At 43.0% G+C, this 24,794-nt stretch overlaps 1 protein-coding gene across 3 annotated transcripts in view; it reads right to left on the bottom strand.

Moving 5' to 3' along the window:
• Positions 1–4,303: 4,303 nt before the first annotated feature.
• VWA3A (von Willebrand factor A domain containing 3A) overlaps positions 4,304–24,794 on the bottom strand; it is a 182,432-nt gene continuing 161,941 nt past the window's right edge. For all 3 annotated transcript variants that reach the window (XM_088476214.1, XM_088476216.1, XM_088476215.1), the window contains one exon: positions 4,304–4,640. In XM_088476214.1, the coding sequence (XP_088332340.1) occupies positions 4,603–4,640 (38 nt within the window). In that variant the 3' untranslated portion in view covers positions 4,304–4,602. The remainder of the gene's footprint in view (positions 4,641–24,794) is intronic.

Genomic DNA, 24,794 nt, shown 5'->3' with positions numbered 1-24,794 from the left:
TATACTATATCTATTTTTTTTTTGTGCTTAAATATGATACCGTGCTATTTTGTATTTCTGTATAGCCCAAATGCTTTTCTCTTTGCTTATGCACATAATAGTTGTACTATTTTATTTTTGTAAAATCTAAAAATAAACTTGTTAAAAATTTTTTTTTTAGATTTTAGATTCCTCAAAGTACAGTAGCCCCCTTTGCTTGGATGACAGCTTTACACACTCTCAATCAGCTTCATGAGGTAGTCTCCTGGAATGGTTTTCCAACAGTCTTGAAAGAGTTCCCAGAGGTGCTAAGTACTTCTTGGCTGCTTTTCCTTCGCTCTGCGGTCCAACTCATCCCAAACCAGCTCAATTAGGTTTAGGTCGGGTGATTGTGGAGGCCAGGTCATCTGACGCAGCACTCCATCACTTTCCTTCTTGTTCAAGTAGCCCTTACATAGTCTGGAGGTGTGTTTGGGGTCATTGTCTTGTTGAAAAACAAATGATGGTCCCAGTAAGCGCAAACCAGATGGGATGGTATGGCGCTGCAGAATGCTGTGGTAGTCATGCTGGTTAAGTGTGCATTGAATTTTGAATAAATCACCAACAGTGTCACCAGCAAAGCACCCCCACACCATCACACCTCCTCCTCCATGCTTCACAGTGGGAACCACACATGCAGAAACCATCCGCTCAGCTTCTCTGCGTCTCACAAAGACACGGCGGTTGGAACCAAAAATCTCAAATTTGGACTCATCAGACCAAAGTACAGATTTCCACTGGTCTAATGTCCATTCCTTGTGTATCTTGGCCCAAACAATTCTCTTCTTCTTGTTGTTCATCCTCAGTAGTGGCTTCTTCGCAGGAATACGACCATGAAGGCCTGATTCACGCAGTCTCCTCTGAACAGTTGATGTTGAGATTTGTCTGCTCCTTGAACTCTGTGAAGACTATGGGGTATATTCAATTGGGCACGAGGTTTAGCGAGGCTAAAACCTTGCGGCTAAGTTCGGAATCCCGCGGGTATGCGCGCTCCCTATACCCGCGGGATTCAATTAAGAACAAACAGTGGCCGCAGGATTTTCATCAATGAAAACCCTGCGCTGCGTAAATTAAAAAAAAAGAAAAAAAGTCACTTACCTGCCCGGGACTCCGCGGCTCCCAGTGGCTTCCCCTCTCCATTCTTACTGGAGAGGGGGCTGCTGGGAGATGTAGTTCTCCCAGCGCCCATTCCGGGGGGGCCATACACACTTACATACACCACACACACTAACATACTTACCCTGCTGCAGAAGAGCCGGCTCCCGACGCTGGATGAAGACACCGCTTCAGAAAGTGAGAAATTAAGGACTAATTAAGCTAATTGGATACTTCCAATTGCTTAATTAATCCTCAGGGGGGGTGCCGCAGGGGTGTCAGAGCAAGTCCCGGTGATTTGTCCTTAAATCATCAATTTTAGGAAAAATCACGCTTGCTCAGGAGGTGCGTGAAAAAAAACCTCCCAGTGCGTGTTTTTAAAAAAAATCTGCACCTGCAGGAAAAACCTCGCAGGTGCGGTTTTTTTGCAATTCTCGCACACAATTGAATATGCCCCTATATGTGGTCTCTAATCTGAGGTGCTGTTAAGTAGCGGTTTCTGAGGCTGGTAACTCTAAAGAACTTATCCTCTGCAGCAGAGGTAAATCTTGGTCTTCCTTTCCTAGGGCGGTCCTCATGAGAGCTAGTGTCATCATAGCGTTTGATGGTTTTTGCAACTGCACTTGAGGATACATTCAAAGTTCTTGAAATTTTCCGTATCAACTGACCTTCATGTCTTAAAGTAACGATGGACTATTGTTTCTCTTTACTGAGTTGAGTGGTTGGTGCCATAATATGGATTACAACAGTAGTCAAATAGTGGTGTCCACTGTGTACTAACTCTACCTCTGCACAACACAACTGATGGTCTCAAACACATTAAGAAGGCAAGTAATTCCACAGATTGACTCTTGACAAGACACACCTGTTAATTCAAAACCATTCCAGGAGACTACCTCATGAAGCTGATTGAGAGTATGTCATGAGTGTACAAAGCTGTCATCAAAGCAAAAGGGGGCTACTTTGAGGATCTAAAATATAAAACATATTATGATTTGTTTAACACTTTTTTGTTTACAACATAATTCCATATGTGTTCTTTCATAGTTTTGATGTCTTCAGTATTAATCTACTATGTTGAAAATAATTTAAATAAACAAAAACTATTGAATGAGAAGGTGTGTCCAAACTTTTGACTGGTACTGTATGTACACATATGGTGCAGTAATCCATAGAAACGTAAAATTATACATATGGATTCTGGTTGTATTTTATGATACAATTCTAAAAATACAAATAATGTATGTTATTGTTTGTTGTCATATTTTACCGTTCACAGAGGGATGATCCCTCTTATCCCCATTATACACTCCTTACACCATACCCCTTCACTTTTACGTCCATTTTGTGAGTCAATTTTAAACGTCATTCTTTATTATCAATAAAAGTAATATTTTATGTGAAATTACATTACCCCTTGCCTCCGGCAGCCTGGGCAGCTGGCAGAAAGGCCCCCTAGCCACATGGTAGGCAGCAGCAGCTGCCAGGCTCCGGCTCCCAGTCAGTGTTCTAAAGTCAATGGCAGGTGGGAACCTGGCCCCTTGAGACCAGTGGTCCCTAGGATGGCTGGGAGTCTCTTCCGAAAATCGTGTGGCACTCCTGGCCCCCCGGAAAAGTAGGCAAATCTTCCCTATTGGGTTTGGATTGATTACTTTTGATCTATAAATCCCCTAGAAGGCTCATCATTTAATATTATGTTCAAGACTGCACCGGAGGATGTTGCTGTATGTATGTGTATATATATATATATATATATATATATATATATATACATATATATATAGTTTGCAGCAGATTGGGAAGATAAGTTACAGTCGAGGAATGCTACAGTTATTGGTATCACAGTCTATTAGAGGATGCTGGCCAGGAATAACAATTACAAATATTATATGCATTCTTAATGCTACTGTACTAAAATTGCCCAAAACAGAGCCTATATAAACAATCAGAGAGGTTATGTATCTGATGCATATGTCGCTATACCTAAAGTGTGAGACAACTATATAAAAGGCACACTAAGGGGCATATTCAACTAAGCGTGAGGTTTAGCGGGGAAAAAATCTTGAGTGTTGTGGGTCACACACAACACTCATATACACACACACACACTCACTCATACACACTCACTCATACACACTTACAAACACTCACACACACTGACATACTCACCCTGCTGCAGAAGACCTGGCTTCCGACGCTGGATGCAGACAGGACTGCAGAAGGTAAGTAATTATGGACTAATTAAGCTAATTGGAAACTTCCAGTTGCTTAATTAATCCGCAGGGAGGGTGCCGCCGCGGTCCCAGAGCAAGTCCTGCAGATTTTTCCTAAAATTAACGATTTTAGAAGAAAATCGCACTTGCTCTGGAGGTGCAGTAATAAAAAGCTCCCAGCGCTCAAAAAAGGAAAAAATCTGCACCTAATTGAATAGCAAAAATCCAGCACCTGCAGGAAAGACCTTGCAGTTGCGGGATTTTTGCTTTTTTCGCCCCCAATTGAATATGCCCCATAGGTCCTCATTCAGGCCAATGGTTTGCATACTACTCCGATGGTAGAAGATCAGCACATGTGCAGGATCTGTACTGAATATGCGCCGATCTCTCGCAGTTCCCCAAAGTCGCAGACTGATTGACAGGCCGTTGGGTGCAGGAAATGGGAATGGCCAGCCTCCGTACCAGAAAATGGGGGCGTGTTGCCCATTTCCTGAGAGCGCCAAGGCCAGGATTTTGACGTGGTCACGCCCCCAATGTTACATCACATTCTAGTCACTCCCCCTCCAATGATGAGCCATGCCTCCTGCTATGCCAACATGGCAGCCCCCCCCACTTTCATCTGACTTCTGATTCTTTGCACAGAGGAAGAAGGTAAGTCATATGATATTTACTGCAGGGCATTTCCGCCTTCACTGATCTGCACTTCCTGCAAACACTATAACGTCACATGTTGCAGAAGTGGCTACTCTGATCATGTGACTCTAGTGCTTCACCTGTGGCCCCAGGTCTGACTGATTCAGGCATATTCCTGAAAGTGAGGGCTCCAGGTGAAAGCTCACCATGCTGCCTGTCAATGAGTTATATGTAACCGTTATTATTTTGAGTGCATTATCCATAACAATCTTAATATATAAATAAGAGCACTTGATAAGAAAAAATGCACAAAAGCTATTGTGACAAAATAAACTTTATCCACATACAGTTTTACAATATAAAATAGGTTTCCTGTATTATTCTGTGAAACAATTTAAATCTATTGTTACATGATAACAGGAACCTAAACATATTTACATTAATTGGTTCTCCATAGTTCATCACATGTATGTAGTACCCAAATTTGCATTTAATAAAATCAAAACATTGAAATGATACATTACACCTGCCAATACTTTGTAAAGATAAGTATCTGAAAGGCAGATGCACATAATTGCATGAACACTCTATATGTAACAGCACAGGTATCATCTAGGTGTCCATCAGGATTTCTCCACCTTCATTAGGTGATGTTTCCTGCTGTTATCCCATTCCTTTCATCTGTTAATAAAAAAAATATACAAGTCAGCATGTAGGACGGTGTTTGTAGCCTGTATTTGTTTTCTGTATCCTGCTACTGTACAAGCTGGACAGAGATATGATGTATCAAAAGTACAATATTTTTTTGTGCACTGTGGATCACATGGGAAACTTCACTTTGCTTGCGATAGCAGCTGCACTTATTAGGGACCAACCTAATTAGCAATTATAAATATCGCAAAAAAGTGCTGTGCTTATCTTGTGTACTATAGTGCAAGATATGTAGTGATTAAACTGCCTGACTGCTACCAAATATGATGATTACTGATACAGAGTAAAGAATGATAATACATTTTACTTGTAAATAAAAATTATGAATACACATGAAGACATAAAATATATTGAGGCACATTAATAAAATCATTCCATATAAACTTGTGCCAGTGATGACAATAAATCTAGGTACAATCAATAAAGGTTTTCAGCTCCCTTCTATTAGAGGCTGATGCTGTGCTCTCTGGCACTTATTATGCAGAGAAAAATAATATATTTATGTTGCCAGAGGGTATATGTTGTCCTTATCATATGAGTCTAGAATAACCCATCCAGGCTCAATTCTTAATCCAAATAAATGAATCTAGTCCACCTATAAAGGTAAATGAATGTCACTAAAATATGAGGTGCAAAAGTCAAATTGTTTTCAAGATGAATCGAAGCAGCGTCCCGCTTGCAAAACAAAAGAATCTTATGTAGGAAAGGATATAGTTGGTGCACATGCAGCTGTAAAGGGGGGGTGAAGGGGTCAGATGGCACACTTATGCTGAGGGCTGACTGCGTGGTTCTCTTCAGGGGCTCCGGACCTGGCTCAATCTCCCAGTGTCAAAACACTTGTGTCCACCTCATTACAGACGTCCCCCGGTGTACGGCACTATCAGACTGATGCCGGCATCTAAGTGGGGGTAAGCCGGGTTGGGCTTGCAAAGGCCCGCCGCCGGGTACCCTGCCACTAAGGAGACTCACCTGTGTGTTGCTCACGCCGACTGCTCCTGCGTGCTGGTGCCCGATCTCCCTGCTGTCCGTCCGGCTGCTTCCTTCTCTCCTCTCCTGCTGCCAAGCGCTCGTTGGACCACGTGATCAATGCGGTACTGGAGCTCCCGTCCGAATGTCTTGCTCCTTTCCTTTCCTGCGCTGATTTGGGGGGCCTGCGCTCTGGATTTGAACCCTAGTATGTTAGGGACCTACCCTAAAGAGGTTACCTGGATATGGTGAGTAGGCCCATAACGTTGGCCATGATTATGCTAAAAACCTCTATTGATTGCAAAATGTTATTGCATTTATATATTATCAGTAATTTGGAGTTGTGCACCTGAGATTTGTCTGTTTCTGTGCCTACAATTAGTCTCATCAGGTAGCACCTCCCATTATATATATTCAGGGTGTGCAGTCCAGGATCTTTCCTACATGTGCACCAACTATATATTTTCCTACACAAGATTCTTTTGTTTTGCAAGCGGGACGCCGCTTAGATTCATCTTGAAAACAATTTGACTTTTGCACCTCATATTTGAGTGACATACATTTACCTTTATATGTGGACTAGATTCATTTATTTGGATTAAGAATTGAGCCTGGATGGGTTATTCTGGACTCATATGATAAGGACAATATATACCCTCTGGCAACATAAATATAATTTTTCTCTTCATAATAAGTGCCAGAGAGCACAACATCAGCCACTAATAGAAAGGAGCTGAAAACCTTTATTGATTGCACCTAGATTTATTATCATCACTGGCACAAGTTTATATGGAACGATTTTATTAATGTGTCTCAATATATTTTATGTTTTCATGTGTATTCATAATTTTTATTTACAAGTAAAATGTATTATCATTATTGACTCTGTATCAGTAATCATATTTAAACTGCCTGACTGCTACCAATCACTACATATCTTGCACTATAGTACACAAGATAAGCGCAGCACTTTTTTTCGATATTTATATAGGTATGCCCATCATGAGTTCTAACAATGCTTGAGCACCATGTCACCATCATAGTGAATGGATAAGGCTGTGTTTCTCTGTTATATAGTCATTGTTATAATATAAGAGCATGACAAATAACCATGTTCTAATTCCTGTAACATTGCTGGACAATTAGCCTTTCTTGTCCCCTTCCACCAGATTAATTATCAAAAACAAAATAGCAACACACACTCATGCTTATTACAGTTTCGACCATCCAATCAGGTATAGTAAAGGAGAAGAGAGTATATCAGCTATAACAGAGGAGTAGAGAGTATATCAGCTATAGTAGAGGAGGTGAGAGTATATCAGATAAATTAGATGAGGAGAAAGTATATCAGATATAGTAGAGGAGGAGAGGGTATATCAGATATAATACTGTAGTAGAGGAGGCAAGAGCATATCAGATATAGTAGAGTGGGTGAGAGTATATGAGATATAGTAAAGGAGATGACAGTATATCAGATATAGTAGAGGAGGTGAGAGCATATCAGATATAGTAGAGTGGGTGAGGGTATATCAGATATAGTAGAGGAGGTGTGAGTATATCAGATATAGTAGAGTGGGTGAGAGTATATCAGATATAGTAGAGGAGGTGAGAGTATATCAGATATAGTAGAGGAGGTGAGAGTATATCAGATATAGTAAAGGAGATGACAGTATATCAGATATAGTAGAGGAGATGAGAGTATATCAGATATAGTAGAGGAGGAGAGGGTATATCAGATATAATACTGTAGTAGAGGAGGCAAGAGCATATCAGATATAGTAGAGTGGGTGAGAGTATATGAGATATAGTAAAGGAGATGACAGTATATCAGATATAGTAGAGGAGGTGAGAGCATATCAGATATAGTAGAGTGGGTGAGGGTATATCAGATATAGTAGAGGAGGTGTGAGTATATCAGATATAGTAGAGTGGGTGAGAGTATATCAGATATAGTAGAGGAGGTGAGAGTATATCAGATATAGTAGAGGAGGTGAGAGTATATCAGATATAGTAAAGGAGATGACAGTATATCAGATATAGTAGAGGAGGTGAGAGTATATCAGATATAGTAGAGGAGGTGAGAGTATATCAGATATAGTAAAGGAGGTGAGAGTATATCAGATATAGTAAAGGAGATGACAGTATATCAGATATAGTAAAGGAGATGACAGTATATCAGATATAGTAGAGGAGGTGAGAGCATATCAGATATAGTAGAGTGGGTGAGGGTATATCAGATATAGTAGAGGAGGTGTGAGTATATCAGATATAGTAGAGTGGGTGAGAGTATATCAGATATAGTAGAGGAGGTGAGAGTATATCAGATATAGTAAAGGAGATGACAGTATATCAGATATAGTAGAGGAGGTGAGAGCATATCAGATATAGTAAAGGAGGTGAGAGCATATCAGATATAGTAAAGGAGATGACAGTATATCAGATATAGTAAAGGAGATGACAGTATATCAGATATAGTAGAGGAGGTGAGAGCATATCAGATATAGTAGAGGAGGTGAGAGCATATCAGATATAGTAGAGGAGGTGAGAGCATATCAGATATAGTAGAGGAGGTGAGAGCATATCAGATATAGTAGAGGAGGTGAGAGCATATCAGATATAGTAGAGGAGGTGAGAGCATATCAGATATAGTAGAGGAGGTGAGAGTATATCAGATATAGTAAAGGAGATGACAGTATATCAGATATAGTAGAGGAGGTGAGAGTATATCAGATATAGTACAGTGGGTGAGGGTATATCAGATATAGTACAGGAGATGACAGTATATCAGATATAGTAAAGGAGATGACAGTATATCAGATATAGTAGAGGAGGTGAGAGCATATCAGATATAGTAGAGGAGGTGAGAGCATATCAGATATAGTACAGGAGGTGAGAGCATATCAGATATAGTAGAGGAGGTAAGAGTATATCAGATATAGTAAAGGAGATGACAGTATATCAGATATAGTAGAGGAGGTGAGAGCATATCAGCTATAGTAGAGTGGGTGAGGGTATATCAGATATAGTAAAGGAGATGACAGTATATCAGATATAGTAGAGGAGGTGAGAGCATATCAGATATAGTAGAGTGGGTGAGGGTATATCAGATATAGTAGAGGAGGTAAGAGTATATCAGATATAGTAAAGGAGATGACAGTATATCAGATATAGTAGAGGTGAGAGCATATCAGATATAGTAGGGTGGGTGAGGGTATATCAGATATAGTAGAGAGGGTGAGAGTATATCAGATATAGTAAAGGAGATGACAGTATATCAGATATAGTAGAGGCGGTAAGGTGAGAGTATCTTATATATAATTATTAATTGGTCTGTTTGTCTGTCTGTCTGTCTGTCTGTCCGGCTATGCATTCGGACACCCTGCACCAATTTGGATGAAACCAATGTGAGGTGGTCCAGATGGAGCCTGACCAGATTTTAGGGTGGTTAGGGTCCCGATCGGACTTCCCATTGGTGTACGCTGGGCAGAACTTTGACCTGGGGACGCTGGGCAAAACTTTGGGAGTCTATTCTGGGTATTCCACTGGATGAATTTCGATGAAAACTTCACAGAGCTGTGGCAATTGGTCTGGGATGCTTAATGTAGTGGTTGGGGCCCCAGCTGGAACTCACGGCAGAGTGCGCCAGGCAGAACTTTGACCCAGGGAGCCTGTTTTGGGCCATCCACTGGATGGATGTGGATGACACCACATAATTTGGACAAAAACTTCACAGAGTGGTAACAGTTGATCTCAGAAGACATACTAGGGGGTTGAAGTCCCCAGTGTTATGATCCGCTACCAGGATTTCTGACAGCCATAGCAGTTTCTAGTCCTGGCTGTTGCTAGGCAGCAGGGAAGCTGTCTGTATTGTGGAAGCATTCAGCTGCAGCAAGTCTGCAATCTAGCTCTCAGTGTGTATGCAGTTCAGCTGTATTGCAGTTAGGAGGATGGTTGCATTGGTTCCTCTTCCTGTTATATTGCATTCACTCCCAGCATTCCCTGCCGGTGATAGCTTATGCCTTGTGTTGGTTCCTGGATCGTTCCATGTGTATAATTGTTCTGGTCTCCTGCTCTGCATATGCCCAGCCATGTCTGTTCCCAGTTTACTACGTTCTTGTGGAACTTTCATTATTGTTTCTATCAACTGCAAGCATTACCAAACCTACACAGTGAATATCTTCCTTGCACACCTATGCTGACAAAGTAAATATAATCTCTGTTGTAGTGTTTCTGCTAATACAAATATCTGCCTCGCACAAGTATATATATATTTTATAAAGGCACAGGCATATTTTATATTAAGGGGTAAATTTACTAAGATGGGAGTTCTATTTAAGAAGTGATGTTGCCCATAGCAACCAGCACCTTCTAGAAGATAATACCTGGAATCTGATTGGTTGCTATGGGCAACATCACTTCTTAATAGAACTCTCATCTTAGTAAATTTACCCCTTAGGCTACATCTAAAAAAAGGTTTTCTCCATAGAGAATTCTGGAGTGGGGGCGTGGTGTTTTAGGGGCTACACCTCAAAAGCTATAAAAGGTGCCGGGCTGAAATTTGCCACGGACGGGTATAACTGTCGCTTGGTGCTGCATACCAAATTTCAGGGCAAAAACATAATAAATTAGGATTTGGGAGTACTCTAAAGCTCCAACTGTCACTTTTTTCTGACTTTCTCAATTAGGACCAATTTTCTGCTTTGCCTTTTTTTTTTTTTTGGGAAGGCATAACTCAGGGTAAGGGGCAAATTTAGACTTGGGGTTTGTTTTATTAGGTAGCTATTGTGCTAGGGTATGTGCTTTTGGGGTTCAGGTAAATTAGAAAGTTACAGTTTTTAAACTATTACCTCAAGAATGTGTCATTGAATAGACAGGAAATTTCAACTTGTTGTGCAGCCGCAGTAGGAGCCTTCAGCAGGTGTATTCACTGTGGCTTCACTTGGGTGCAGCAAGATGGCTGCCTTTTGCATTCGGTAGCGGGGGCCAGGTTCGGGGGGAAGGAAGCCGGCGTTTGCTGCGGCCGGTATGCGGAGGAGAGGGGGTAGCTGTTAGCAGGCATTAGCTGCTGCCAGGGACGGTAGCGGGCGTAAGTGGCGGTGTAGCAGGCATTAGGACCCGGGGGACGTAGCAGCACACAGATGCAGGCTCAGATCTGGAATATCCGCAATACCTACATCTGTGTTTAAAAAAAACAAACACAGAAGCAGGGATGGGTCAGCGAGACCCGTCTGTGCTTCTGTATTTAATAAAAAAAAAAATGGCATGGCCCCCTCCCCCCCCAAAAAATGAAAAGGGCACGCTCTGTTATCACCATTGAAGTCAATGGTGAGAACAGCTCATTGGCTGAGAGGCGGAAGGCTCATTTCTGAACTGAAATGCCCGGGAAGAGCTGTCATTCGGGTAGTAGTGTCCTTAGAGGACACTGTTACTGTTCGTGGGTCCGGGTATTTTGCGTTTTTTTTTTTTTGCCAAGACCCTGAATTGCCTGAAGAGGACAGATCCATGCATAGGAGGAGGTGAGTATGGAATTTTTATTATAGGTACTCCATTGTATGTTTTAATAAAATTGTACCTTTCTACGGTGTGTTTGTTCTGTAGTTTTTTTAATATTGCTTTAGCTGTGGAACTACAGGTACCAGCAGGCCGGTAATGCCTCGCATGCTGATACTTGCAGTTCTCCAAGTACCAGAATGTGGTGGAGGCTTGCTGGTAACTGTAGTTCCACAGCAAAAGACAATATTTTAACTTACTTGCACAACACTACACAATTAACCCGACACCCACCGCCCAGGGGTGCCAGGGATAGCCCCAGACTATCAGCCTGGGCCTGGGGTTACCTGGAGAGGGGGACCCCTTTATTGGGGGGGGGTCCCAGCTCCCCAGGGATCCCTGGCCTGGGCTGACTAGCGGTCAGGGGTGATGCTTCAGCTGGAGGGGCCCGGTGAAAGGGCTCCCCTGGTTGTGTATTGGCATCACCCATTCCCCCCCCCCCCCACTAGAAAGAGACTGGTGCTGGTTCTGGTAAATACAGGGTGTCGAAGCCGGATAATTGGCAGACAGGATTTGCGCGACGCCATCTTGCGAATGGCGACAAGACTCCATCTTAGAAATAGGGCACACAGCGCCATTTTGTCAAAACCACATAGTACACAAAACATAACGTGCACACTTACATAAAAGGTTCCCTAGTCAAGGTTTATTCAGTAATTATTAAATAAAGACTATTTGATATCTAAGGATTTATACATGATAAGTAAATAGTGTTTGGTATTGTACTGTCCTACACTTTCTCAAGAGCTTTCCGGTATCATCGGGGTGAAGATCGAAACATGCATTCTCAACTTATGGATCATAGAGAGTTAAAACACCAAAATGTACCTTGTAAAACGTTAGCAGCTTAGTTATGCATGCAGGGGGGAATAAGGAGACAACAAGCTTTTGGAGGCTGATCTGTGTCCATTTGAAGTTACCTGTTTAGCATTTGTATCACACTGTTGGGATAGGAGTTTCAAGGTTTGGGAGGCCCTTTTCACAGGTGAGGGGAGGAGTATGGCATTCTGAGAACACACAGGCCAGCAGACACACTTGGAGCAGGGAATTGGAGGAGAGAGGTTCTCTCTCTCACAAGACAACCAAAACAATGGGACTCTGTACCCCGGGAACATGGCTAAGTATATTGTTGTTAAACTGTACAGTAGTTAGTCTATTTGGGTATCTGTAGCGAGTTTTGTGTTAACCTGTTATTAGCTTATCTAGATTGTTTGTAATAAGTTTGTAGTTTGGTAAGGGAATTCATAAGTCTGTGTTAGCATACAGTGGATGATATAATGTGATCTAGTCTGTAATATTATCATCTACACTGTAGTGTACAATAGTCTGTTCATACTGGTTGTTTTAGCAGCATGCAGGAAAGGGAGTGATTATGAAGTTATTGTAATATTTGTAATGATTGCTGCTGGTTGATATAATTGTTTGAGATCCTCTGGTGAGCTGTGTTAGGGTCTTCCCATGTGCTTGAACAATATCACTGCTTGGGAGAGATAGGCTTAGTATGTGTTGTATACTCTTCAATGTAATCATAGGCTAGTATTAGTGTTATATTATGGAAGTTGAATTAATAACAGCTTTGAATGGTCAGAAGTAATTATCGTGTGGAAGAGTAGTCTGCAGTTTGTTAAAGATGGCTACCTCCATGTGGGGTGAACAAAGGAAATTCCATGTGCTCCACGTTTCCCCATTGAATCATGTGTTTGATTCAATGGAAGTTGTGAATTGCTAGTCTTGTGGTTATAGTTATAATTCTACCCAGTTTTGGTGTTGTATAGGTCAGATAGGTATATTGTAATTATTATAATTGTGATCATTAATGGATATATGATTTACAGAGTTACAACTTAATGTGGGTTTTCTTACTTTCAAAATGGAGTTTGTCTAGAGACCATGCGGTTTGGACAATAGGGCATGTATCATTCCCAAACCCCCACACACACACACCATCACCAGCCATCTTGGGCATGTGTCTCAGCAGACATTAATATCTCTCTCATTGTAGTTTGATCTGTCTCTCTGTCTCTCTCTCTCTTTCTGTGTCTCTCTGTGTCTCTCTCTCTGTGTGTGTGTCTCTCTCTCTCTCTCTCTGTGTGTCTCTCTCTGTGTGTGTGTGTCTCTCTCTCTCTGTGTGTCTCTCTCTGTCTCTCTCTGTGTCTGTGTGTCTCTCTCTCCCTGTCTCTCTCTGTGACTCTCTCTCTCTGTGTCTCTCTCTCTGTCTGTGTATCTCTCTGTCTCTCTCTGTGTGTCTCTCTCTGTGTGTCTCTGTGTCTCTCTGTCTGTGTCTCTCTCTGTGTCTCTCTTTCTCTGTGTCTCTCTGTCTCTCTCTCTGTGTCTCTCATTGTATTTTGAAGTTTAATCATGCATATGTATATCAACTGTACCTTGTGACTTTATGATTTATTTGCGCTTATTGTACACAGATCACAGCGTGTAACTGACTGTACTTTTACTTGAATAATACTTTGTGCTTCGGAACCACATGTTCTGAGTCTGGAGTCTCTATTGTATGACTGTGTACGCAAATTAGCGTCATCCTTAGAGGTTTATAGGAAGGATTTTAGAAGGTACAGGCAGGGGTATATAGAAGTTCAATTTAATACCCTACGTCATTTGTCCCCCATATTTTGGCAACCAGGACTGGTTCTGAAAAGCCTGGTGCTGGTTGTGCTTAATACGGGGAACCCCAACGTCATTTGTCTCCTGTATTTAGCACAAGCAGTACTGGCTTTCCGAATCTCGGGGCTGGTTGTTGTTTGTGGGGAGGAGGCCACGTCATCAGATCCGAGCCTGCATCAGTTTGCTGCTACCTCCCCCGGGTCCTGCTGCCTGCACCACCGCCGCTAACACCCATGGGTCCCAGTCGCAGCTAACGCCTGTTATCCCCCAGGTCTGGCCGCAGTTTACGGCTGCTTCCTTCCCCCGAGCCCACCGCCACTACCACCCACACTGACCTGCCATCTTGGTGCACCCAAGTGAAGCCACAGTGAGTACAGCTCCTACTGCAGCTGCGCATCAAGTTGAAACTTCCTATCTCTATAATGGCAGATTCATGAGGTAATAGTTTAAAAACTATAACTTTCTCAATTACCTAAACCCCAAAAAGCACCTACCCTCGAACAATAGCTACCTGATAAAACAAATCCAACGTGTAAATTTGCCCCCTACCCCGAGTTATGCCTTCCCAAAAATCCCCCATAGAGAACAGCAGAAAAGTGGTCCTAATTGAGTGTCAGAAAATACTGACAGTTGGAAATTTAAATTACTCCGAAGTCCTCATTTTTTATGTTTTTGCCCTGAAATTTGGCATGCAGCACTGAGCGTCAGTTCTACCAGCCCATGCCAAATTTCAGCACCGTACCTCCAAAAGCTTTTGAGGTGTAGCTCCTTAAACACGATGCCCGTTTCTGCCATTGCTCCGCACCTCCACTGCTGCCACTGCCCCACACACCAGCAGCCTGCCCCCTGCATCCATCTCTCCCTCTGCACCCTTAAAACACCTCCTGTGTGCTGTCTGCTCCTCCACCTGTGTTAGTGTACCTATTAGTTGTCCTTCTGCCCTGCAGGTGGCCTGGTTTGCTCGTCAAAACCCTGATGGTTAATAAATTATAAAAAAGCAATGAAATTCCATAGTAAAAAAACCTTACGGTTTTACATGTCCCATTAAGGTTTCTTAGACATGATCTGAAATTTCACAAAACCTACTGAATCTGTGCCACTCAAACTAAAAAAAAGCAATGAAATTACGGTCATTAAGGCTGACGCCTTAATGGACGTGTTCCTTGCGCAATAAAGATGTGGTATGCCATCACACCCTGTGGTTAACTGCAGAATCAGCACTCTCACAGAATGAGATTGCTGTCGTTCACAAAATGGTGGAGCTGCTAATTCCCAGAATTGTGTGCTCATTGGAATACATACATGCAGTCTATGCAACTGAGGTCTAAGCAGAAAATAGAGCTGTGCAGATGGGATAAAAGTGGTGTGGATGGGGGGAGGAGACCCAGCAGCATGGATAGATGAGACACAAAGGCATGTAGAGGAGGGAAGGTTAAGCAGTACAGATGAATGGGGGGGAAGCAAAAGTGATGCAGATTTGTGAAAAAACAGTGGTGCGGATAAGGTGGAGGAACAAAGTAATGCAGATGGGTGGAAAACAGTGGTGCGGATGGGGGGGTAGAAAGTGGCATGAACGTGGGAAGACAGAGCAGGGCAGATGGGTAAAGACAGATTGGTGCGGATAAGGGAATACAGACTAACACAAATGGGAGAACACACATAAGTAGGGATTAAGGAATACAGATTGGTGTGGATGGGATGGGTAGGAAGACAAAGTAGTGCGGGTGGGGGGAGGAGACAGAGTTGCACAGTTGGGGGGTGGACAGAGTGCTGCAGATGGAGGAAGAAAGAGTGCCACAGAGGAAAGGAAGACAAAGCAGCGTGGCTTAGGGGAAGGCAGTGGTGCAGAAGGAAACAGAGTGGCATGGATGCAGGGCGGTGTGGATGGAGAAAGACAGATAGGTTCGGATGAGAGAACACAGACTAGCACAGTTCGGAGACCACACAGCAGTAGGGATTGGGGAAGACAGATTGGTGTGGATGGGGAGGAAGACAGGGTGGTGGGGGGAGACAAAGTTTCATGGTTGGGGGGGACCAGAGTAGTGCAGATGGAGGAAGAAAGAGTGCCACAGATGAGAGAAAGACAGCAACGTGGCTGTGGAGAAGGCACGGATGCAGGGCGGTGCGGCTGGAGAAAAACAGATTGGTGCGGATGAGGGAACACAGACTATCACAGTTGTGAGACCACACAGCAGTAGGGATTGCGGAATATATAGCAGCATGGAGGCATATAGGGGAAGAAAGTGTACATGCATATACAGAGTATGATAGTTTTAAAAATAAGGGAGCTGAAGGTGTATCCTAAATGAGATAAATGTATGCAGTGAGAAGGATGTTGGAAGCCAGTGAGATTGTTGTGGTGATCGAATGGGAAGATTGTGGGCTGAGTGGGATGTGGGAGCAACATAACTGCTCAAACCTCAGTTGCATAGACTGCATGTGTGTATTTCAATGAGCACACAATTCTGTGAATTAGCAGCTCCACCATTTTGTGAGTGATAGCAATCTCATTCTGCGAGAGTGCTGAATATGCAGGTAACCACAGGGTGTGATGGCATACCATATCTGTATTGTGCAAGGAACACATCCATTAAGGAGTCAACCTTAATGATCGTAATTTCATTGCTTTTTTTTAGTTTGAGTGGCACAAATTCAGAAGGTTTTGTGAAATTTCAGATCATGTCTAAGAAGCCTTAATGGGACATGTAAAACCATAAGGGTTTTTGTCTATTGAGATATATATATATATATATATATATATATATATATATATATACACACTGTGTTGGATTCTGTGCTGCTGCTACGCCTGCAAGTCTCGCTGTGTGGAATATTGTTGCTGTCTGCTAAATCATCTGTTTGCTATCCAGACTAACTGTCCTGCAATTAACTCTGTGGATGCTTTATATATATATATATATATATATATACACACACACACACACCAAGTTCCAGTGAACCGCACACATCACTTTAGTCCAATAGAACCGGGTGCAGGGCCATTAATGTAGTACAGATCCTCCATCTACTACTTGTATGACACAAGGTAGAAATGTCAGCCAGCACACCATTTGAAAAAATAGCAAAAATATTTAATAAAGTCCCATAAATGAGTGAAAAGCCATCACAGTAAACACTTGTTAGGGAAAACAAAAAAAAATACTTAGCACATAGTTTCCATGTAAACTGGGGAGCCAAACTCTGAACCCAGTGACCAGCCCCAACAGCTGTTTCGGTCCTCCTTCCTCAGGGGACTGCTGTGAAACTACTAAACCCGTGAATCGGCTTATAAACCAACCCTGCATCAACAAGTAATGCAACTCACCTGGGTCATCCTGTGTACAGGTAAGCCGCCTCCGACGGCACGGGTCGCGCACACTGGCCGCCCGGCAGTATACATCTAACCAGCGGGCGGAACTAGAGTGAACACCCACGTGCCCTGGGGAAGACAGCAGCGTTCCCTGTCACCGGAAGTGACGCAGCACAAACAGCGCTATACAAAACAAACGCCATAACAACATAACACATAGCCCAAAATAGACAGTGCATGTAATGACCGATAGTGGTCACTCCTACAGAGCAAGCCATACCATATGAAGGCTATAAAGACACCATTTTGCATTAGCCTATTAATGGAACCAAACCATCCCCATTCGTTTCTGGGGAACAGAAAAGGTTCCTAGCCACCGGATGTGATGTCATCAACACCTAGGTAACCACAACCTGTACTATTCTCAGTGGTAAACATCAATGGGTTGCTAAGCAACCTGCTTTAACTCTATATAACTTAGAAAAAAGGGCCAATTAAACAAATGGCTCAAGTAGAATAAACATTAACCTGTAAGGTCATGGGTCCTAAATAGACATAAGGTGCATAATATTTAGCAATACTATTGGAAGGCATGCACCTGTAAGGTCATGGGTCCTAAATAGACATAAGGTGCTGTCGAAGCTGAATAATTGGCTGAATAATTGGCTGAGACAAGTTCAGTTTAAAATTTAATCGCGACGACGCCATTTTGCGACTGGCCTCAAGACACCATCTTGTGAATGGCAGCAAGATTCCAATTTAGAAAAGAAAGCTTACACAAGCGCCATTTTGTCAAAAATACATAGTACACAATCCACAGTGCAAAATTGCTAAAAGTAGCAATTTTGCTACTCACAACGCAAAGTTGCTAAAAAGTAGCACGAACAGCTTTTTCACAATCTTCCCCAAACACCTACCGACGGTGTTTAGCAGACATAAAATAACTTTCCAACACATTAAAATCATCACAGACTTATATTTGAAAAGTAGCAAATTAGTGGTGTTTTCCCTGCACTTCATGTTAAACATAGGACAACGCAAAATAGCTATTTAGACGCACAGCCAGCTTTTTAGTGATCTTTCCCAAACCCATACTGGCATGCTCACACACATACACAGAAGCCTTTCCAACTTAGTGCTGGTCGCTAAGTGCCCCACAGACCGTCAAACGCACAACACAATTTAATGTCATTTCTCCCCGCATACACATTTAAAAGCAATGGTCCCGCAGCACGAAAGGAATGATTATTATTTGGTTTAATCGCAATGTCAGCATATGAAGAAATGAATGTTTTCTGTAACTATGGTTTAGTAAATGGCAAATGGACCGTGATTGGTGCCGTACTGATCTACTCTTTTCCCACAGCGTTCCGGTGGCATCGGTGAGGAGATCAGAACATGCGGCTATGAAATATGAATGATAGAGAGAATAACTCCTTGAAATGTTGTATGCCATAGTTTAGACTAGATTTATTATGCAGCGGGAAAGTGGACACAATCAGGCTGTTGGAGGCTGGTTTGAGTCTTTGCACTGACCTATGAATTGTACCGTAACGGAAGAAGCAAGAAGAGGAACCAATGAGAACCTGCCAACGTATTCTATTGTATTGCTTATCCCAGTACGGGTATATATGTGAGTGCTCTGAAACGAGATGCCAGTCTGCGGTGGTCCTGTTATGCTGTTTCGACGAAGGTTTCATTACTGATGCCGATATCTGGTCCCAGAGCGCACGCGTATGTATTGACTGTACCTTATGACCTAAATGTTGTACAATTTAGTTTGCGCTCATTGTTAGATCATAGCGTGGTAACATCTGTACTTTTACCTGAATAATAATCTTTAGCGCGTTGGACCGCTATTCCACTGTCTTAGAGTCTTATTAATGGTATATTTAAAACACAGCGCTAAATAGCGACACCTTATGGTTTTAGGAGGTATAGGCAGGTTTTGTCTTAGAGGTTCTAGGCAGGTTAATCTTAGAGGTTTATAGGCAGGAATGTACTAAAGGTTCAGTTGCACGATTCAACAGTTGGGGGCTCGTAGGTTTATCACGTTATCTGATACACGGTAACACTCGGTCAGTTCCCTCTCAGCAAAAGGGTGGAGGCGCCTTTTGAGAGACGCATTAGTCTTTCATTACCACAGTGTTGCTGAGAGCGTACTGCCGGTTATTGTGTAGAGGAAGCACTGATCAGAATCCAGGGACAAGGAGAGAAGTTATTTTCTCTCGTTGATAAAAGTTTAGAGGGAGTAGCATAATAGTGTTAAGGTAATAACACGTGGGTCTGGTCGCATCACTATGCATGCGACTAGTCGCACAATTGTGTACACGTACTTCCGGTTGTGCTGCCACGTGTTTGAACAAAGCCATTGAGGTTTACATTTTTTTCTATTACCAATATCTGGTTTAAACGTGTATTTTTCTGCGCAGAAAAAAGTGTGTAACAGTGTGTGTATTGTTGATAGGGGTAATTTATTCCCTAAAGTTAAGGGTACCGTATGATCCTTAAGGGCTAGGTGCAAGGGTTAGCCTAGTCGCTCGGTAAGCAGCTTTACCGTTCTATACACAGTAGCAGGTGTACATGTTGTCTTTTGTTGTATAGAGGTGCGTGAGAGTGGCCGACATATAAACTCTCATAGGCTTGGAAGTTGCCTTACTAAATCTTATCCGGGTGTGGAAGTTGCCTTTTTCAAATCTTATCCAGGTGTGGAAGTTGCCTTACTAAATCTTATCCAGGTGTGTGGGCGCCGCCGACTTAAATCGTCCGCAGGTAAGTGAAAGTATCTTGATTGTCTTTCACCGGTTTAAATTTTTATTGGAAAGCGTAGGAGTTGTCCCAGAATGGGAGCCATGCAAACAGTAGAAATGTTAGGCAATGATGTGCTGCTAATGGAGGCGCCGATCGGATCGGCCCGTCGTATCATGCATACCAAATACGGTACTTATGCAATAAGGTATTGTGATTTATGGCTTAATATGACGAGGAAGAGTGTCAGACCGTTTCCCAGAATTGGTAGTTTTGATAAAAATGTGTTAGATAATGTCCGGGATCACATCAGTTTGATGCGATCCCGAGAGAAAAAGATTAAATATTTTGAATGTTTAAAACTGTGGCAGCACGAGGGGGAAATGTGGCTGAAGGAGGTACCCGCGACGCAAGCAGGCGTCGCAGGCACAGTCTCGGGCAATGCGCCGGTGACGCTAAATAGCGCCACAGATGCATCGCTTGATAGCGCGCACGCACTGCAAGGTAGCGTCGCAGAAGGTAGTACAGATGGTTCACGCGCACCACCACCACTCTATGCGGATGGGGGTGTAGGTGCAGTCAATGAAAAAACAAATTGTACTCTCTCTTAATCAACCTTAAAGAAAATGTTCATGATGTGGATGATGAGCCTATTGTAATGTCTGCCATTTCCCATGCTGTGCAAATGATAGATGCTGCATCACCACAATCACGGGTGGTGCCGCCATCTCCATCGGTAACAGCAAGGGAAGTGTTAACACAGTCTGCACCCATAGAGGAAGTTGTTAATACCATACGTAGCAGCAGCAGATTAAACCCCCAGCCAGGTAACCAAGTCAAAGGTAGCAGCGCTACCGGTCTGCATCCCATTCGGACAATAACTGTTCCAAATGGAAATGCAGACGCAAACGGTATAGTGCCCACGAGGGAAGTAGTAATGCATTGTCCTTGGACAAGAGCAGAACTAAATTCCATCATAAATGATTTCCCCGATCCCAAAAAGGAATTAGCCAAATGTCAAAGATTTTTGAGAAATTTGGGTAGTTCACATGAGCCCACTAATAAAGATTGGCGTGTGGTGTTAAGGGCCTGTCTGCCACGCAATACCGACGTGACAAAATTTATCACGGATTGTGTATTGGATGGTGACGTCCTCTTAACAGATCAAGTAAACCAAGGTAACATTTCCCGCATAGTAACTCAATTGGGTATATATTTTCCAGTAGTAGTTAACTGGAACAAAATTTTCACAATTAAACAGAAAGAGAGTGAGACTGCAGAAGATTACTGCGATCGGGCTCTGCAGGCTATCACCCAGTACACTGGGATAGAGGATATTAAAGATAGCACTCACCACCGGGGAATGATAGTCACAGTACTTGTGGACGGTCTGAAAGAGAGTTTGAAAACTCGGGTACAGACCTCACAGCCTGGCTGGCGGGGACTTACAATAGATACCCTCATAGAAACCGCAATTGAACATGATAAGAACATCTCCAAAAAGAGAGAAGCCCAGAGTGAGAAACTGATGGCTGTCAGTATACAAGCTCTGGAGGGAATGACGGTAACATCACAGCCAACAGACACGCTTGCACTTGCACACACACCCACTCTCACTAACCCCACTCAACAACAAACGCAACTCTATCCCACTAACCCGATGCAACCACAGGTCCCAGGCTATCCACCAACTTCTCATCCCCCACAATACCCTTACCCTCCCTATCCTTACCCATATCCACCACCTTTACCCTCTGCGCAAACCTCACAACACCACATGTCTTCACCCGAAACACGAACATGCTTTAACTGTAAACAAACAGGACACTTAAGTAGAAACTGCACAGTAAAAGGAGTAGGAATCCCACATCAGGGAAAATTTAGATATCCCCATAAAGGATATGCACAAAGGCCAGCAAATGTTCAACAGGCACCAGCTCCGTAAATGCTTTATTGGAGAACGGTAGCCAACGCTAGGGGTCAGGTCATACCTGTAGTCTACAGATAGTCAGGTTAACGGGAAGTACTAGGGAAGAACCGGTCATGATGGTTGATGTAGCTGGTACTGAATATCCTTTTCTTGTAGACACAGGGGCGACCAGGTCAGTGATGAAATCTCCCGTTAATTTACAGGTGACCAATGAGACAGTACCAACAATGGGTGTAACAGGTAAAGTGGAACGTTATCCTTTAACAAAGTCCACAGAGGTTACTATTGGGCCGTTGCATACCAGACATTCGTTCCTTCTGGCTGCTGCGGCTCCTACTAACCTACTGGGCAGAGACTTGTTATGTAAGATGGGATGTGTTATATATTGCACCCCTGATGGGGTATATTTAGATATCCCAGAGAGAATGGTATACGAGGTGCGGGATATGTTAGACACTCCTCAAAGGATAATGTATCACTCTACAGTTTTAAATGAAACCCCATCACAAGTAGACGAAATGTTGTCCCTAATTCCAGATTCCCTTTGGACTAAGGATGGACAGGACACTGGATTAATGGCAAATGTAAGCCCTGTAATGGTAAACTTAAAAAACGGTAGGCAAGCTCCAAGAATTCCCCAGTACCCACTAAAACAGGAGGTAGAATTAGGGGTGTTTCCAATAATTGAACAACAAGGAATTTTAGTCCGTACAGCTAGTGTAGCCAACAGTCCCATCTTTCCAGTGAAGAAGAGTGGTGGGAGGGGCTATAGGCTGGTACAAGACCTTAGAGGTGTTAATAAGGTAGTAGAAAGCCAATTCCCCGTAGTGCCAAATCCAGCTGTCATTTTGATGCAGATCCCACCAAATGCAACCCATTTCACTGTCATTGACCTCTGTTCTGCTTTTTTCTCTGTGCCTCTCCATCCTGACTGTCAGTATCTATTCGCATTCACATACAGATGTTTACAATACACATGGACACGATAACCCCAAGGTTTCATAGACAGCCCCAGTATCTTCTCCCAGGCATTGCACGACTGTTTACAATCTTTTCAACCTGCCAATGGATCTGTTCTAATTCAATATGTGGAATATTTATTGCTATGTTCTGACTCGTTTATGTCATGTTTGAATGATACTAAACTTTTAATACTTCATCTCTCACAAACAGGACACAAGGTGGCTAAGGACAAACTACAGCCGTGCCAATCCAGAGTAAAATATTTGGGACACTGCCTAACCCAGGGGTTACGAAACCTTACAACAGATAGAATACAAGCCATACAAAACATGACACTGCCGCAGAATCAACAGCAAATTCGTACCTTCTTAGGAATGTGTGGATATTGCCGAATGTGGATCCCAGGTTTTTCTATTTTGGCCTTACCTTTACAGGAATTAGTCTCTTCCTCAAAGCCCGATCGTGTCATACACACAGAGGAATCAGAACAGGCTTTCCTTAATCTTAAGGATAGTCTGACAAGAGCTCCTGCATTGGGAATACCTGATTATGAAAAACCTTTTGATTTGTATTGTACGGAAGCCGATGGTTGTGCTGCAGGTGTCCTTACACAAAAACATGGTGATGCCAGTAGGCCCGTAGCATACTACAGTGCCCAATTGGACACGGTAGCAAGATCACTCCCCACTTGTTTGAGAAGTGTAGCAGCTACCGCTCTATTGGTGAGTAAAAGTGAGGACGTAGTATTGGGCCATGATATGATTGTCTACACTCCCCATGCTGTATCTGCTCTGTTGAACTCAGCTCAAACCAGACACGTCTCCTCAGCTAGGTTCACCAAATGGGAACTAGCCCTAATCGCTCCTGCAAATGTTACTGTTAAACGTTGCAGTACGCTGAATCCAGCAACATACCATATGTACAACATGATGTACAAAGGGTGGAAGGAGAAGAGTTGCTGGTGGGAGGTGAGTTCGGCAGACATAATGATACGCACGATTGTATGACATATCTGAATCAGACCTTTACTGCTAGACTTGACATACATGACACACCTTTAGAGAATGTGGATGTAACTTTTTATACGGATGGGAGTTGTCATAGACAAACAGACACAGGTGAGTTATGTACAGGTTATGCTGTTGTAAATGACACAGACATCATGGAAGCTAAACCTCTCGGTCCTCCTCACTCGGCCCAGGTGGCAGAGTTAGTAGCACTGACTAGAGCATGTGAACTGGCAGCAGGCAAATCTGCTAACATTTACACTGATTCGAGGTACGCGTTCGGGGTAGTGCATGATTTTGGGGCTCTATGGCGTCTGAGAAATTTTATGACAGCAGCAGGCACACCAGTTGCACACTCCCGACACATAAAACATCTCTTAGAAGCAATCCAACTGCCCAAGGCAGTGGCAGTAATTAAATGTAAAGCCCACACATGTGAGGATGACCCGGTGTCACTGGGCAACAACAGAGCCGATGAAGCTGCAAAATGGGCAGCAGGATTAAAAAAGTTTTCTCCAACTGAAACAATTATGCCATTCCAAACCGTTGACATGCTAAAATTAATTGAGATGCAAAATTTGTGTTCAATTCAGGAAAAATCCATTTGGAAGTCCAAGGGGTGTGGGCAAGAGTCCTCTAGGCTCTGGAGGGACGGACATAGTAAACCAGTAGCCCCCAAGGCATATTACCCCAGCATGGCTGAGGCAGCACACGGTCTGACTCACCTGGGTAAACAGGGTATGTGCAATGGTGAGGGCATACTGGTGCGCACCAGGTTTTTCTTCACAAGCAGAGAAGATAGCAATGTCCTGTCTGACCTGCTTGAGAAAGAACATAGGGAAAGCGATCCCTACCGAACCGTCCCACATTCCACCGACTGATGGACCTTTCCAGGTGATACAAATTGATTTCATCCAATTACCACCCTGCAGGAACCTTAAGTATGTACTAGTGTGCACAGACGTATTTTCTAACTGGGTTGAGGCCTACCCAGCGGCCACTAATACTGCTGCATTTACTGCCAAGAAAATAGT

The sequence above is a fragment of the Taudactylus pleione genome, unplaced genomic scaffold, assembly GCF_031769625.1.
Source record: "Taudactylus pleione unplaced genomic scaffold, aTauple2 ptg000184l, whole genome shotgun sequence".
NCBI classification, from domain to species: Eukaryota; Metazoa; Chordata; class Amphibia; order Anura; family Myobatrachidae; genus Taudactylus; species Taudactylus pleione.
This window is presented reverse-complemented; position numbering and strand designations above follow the sequence as displayed.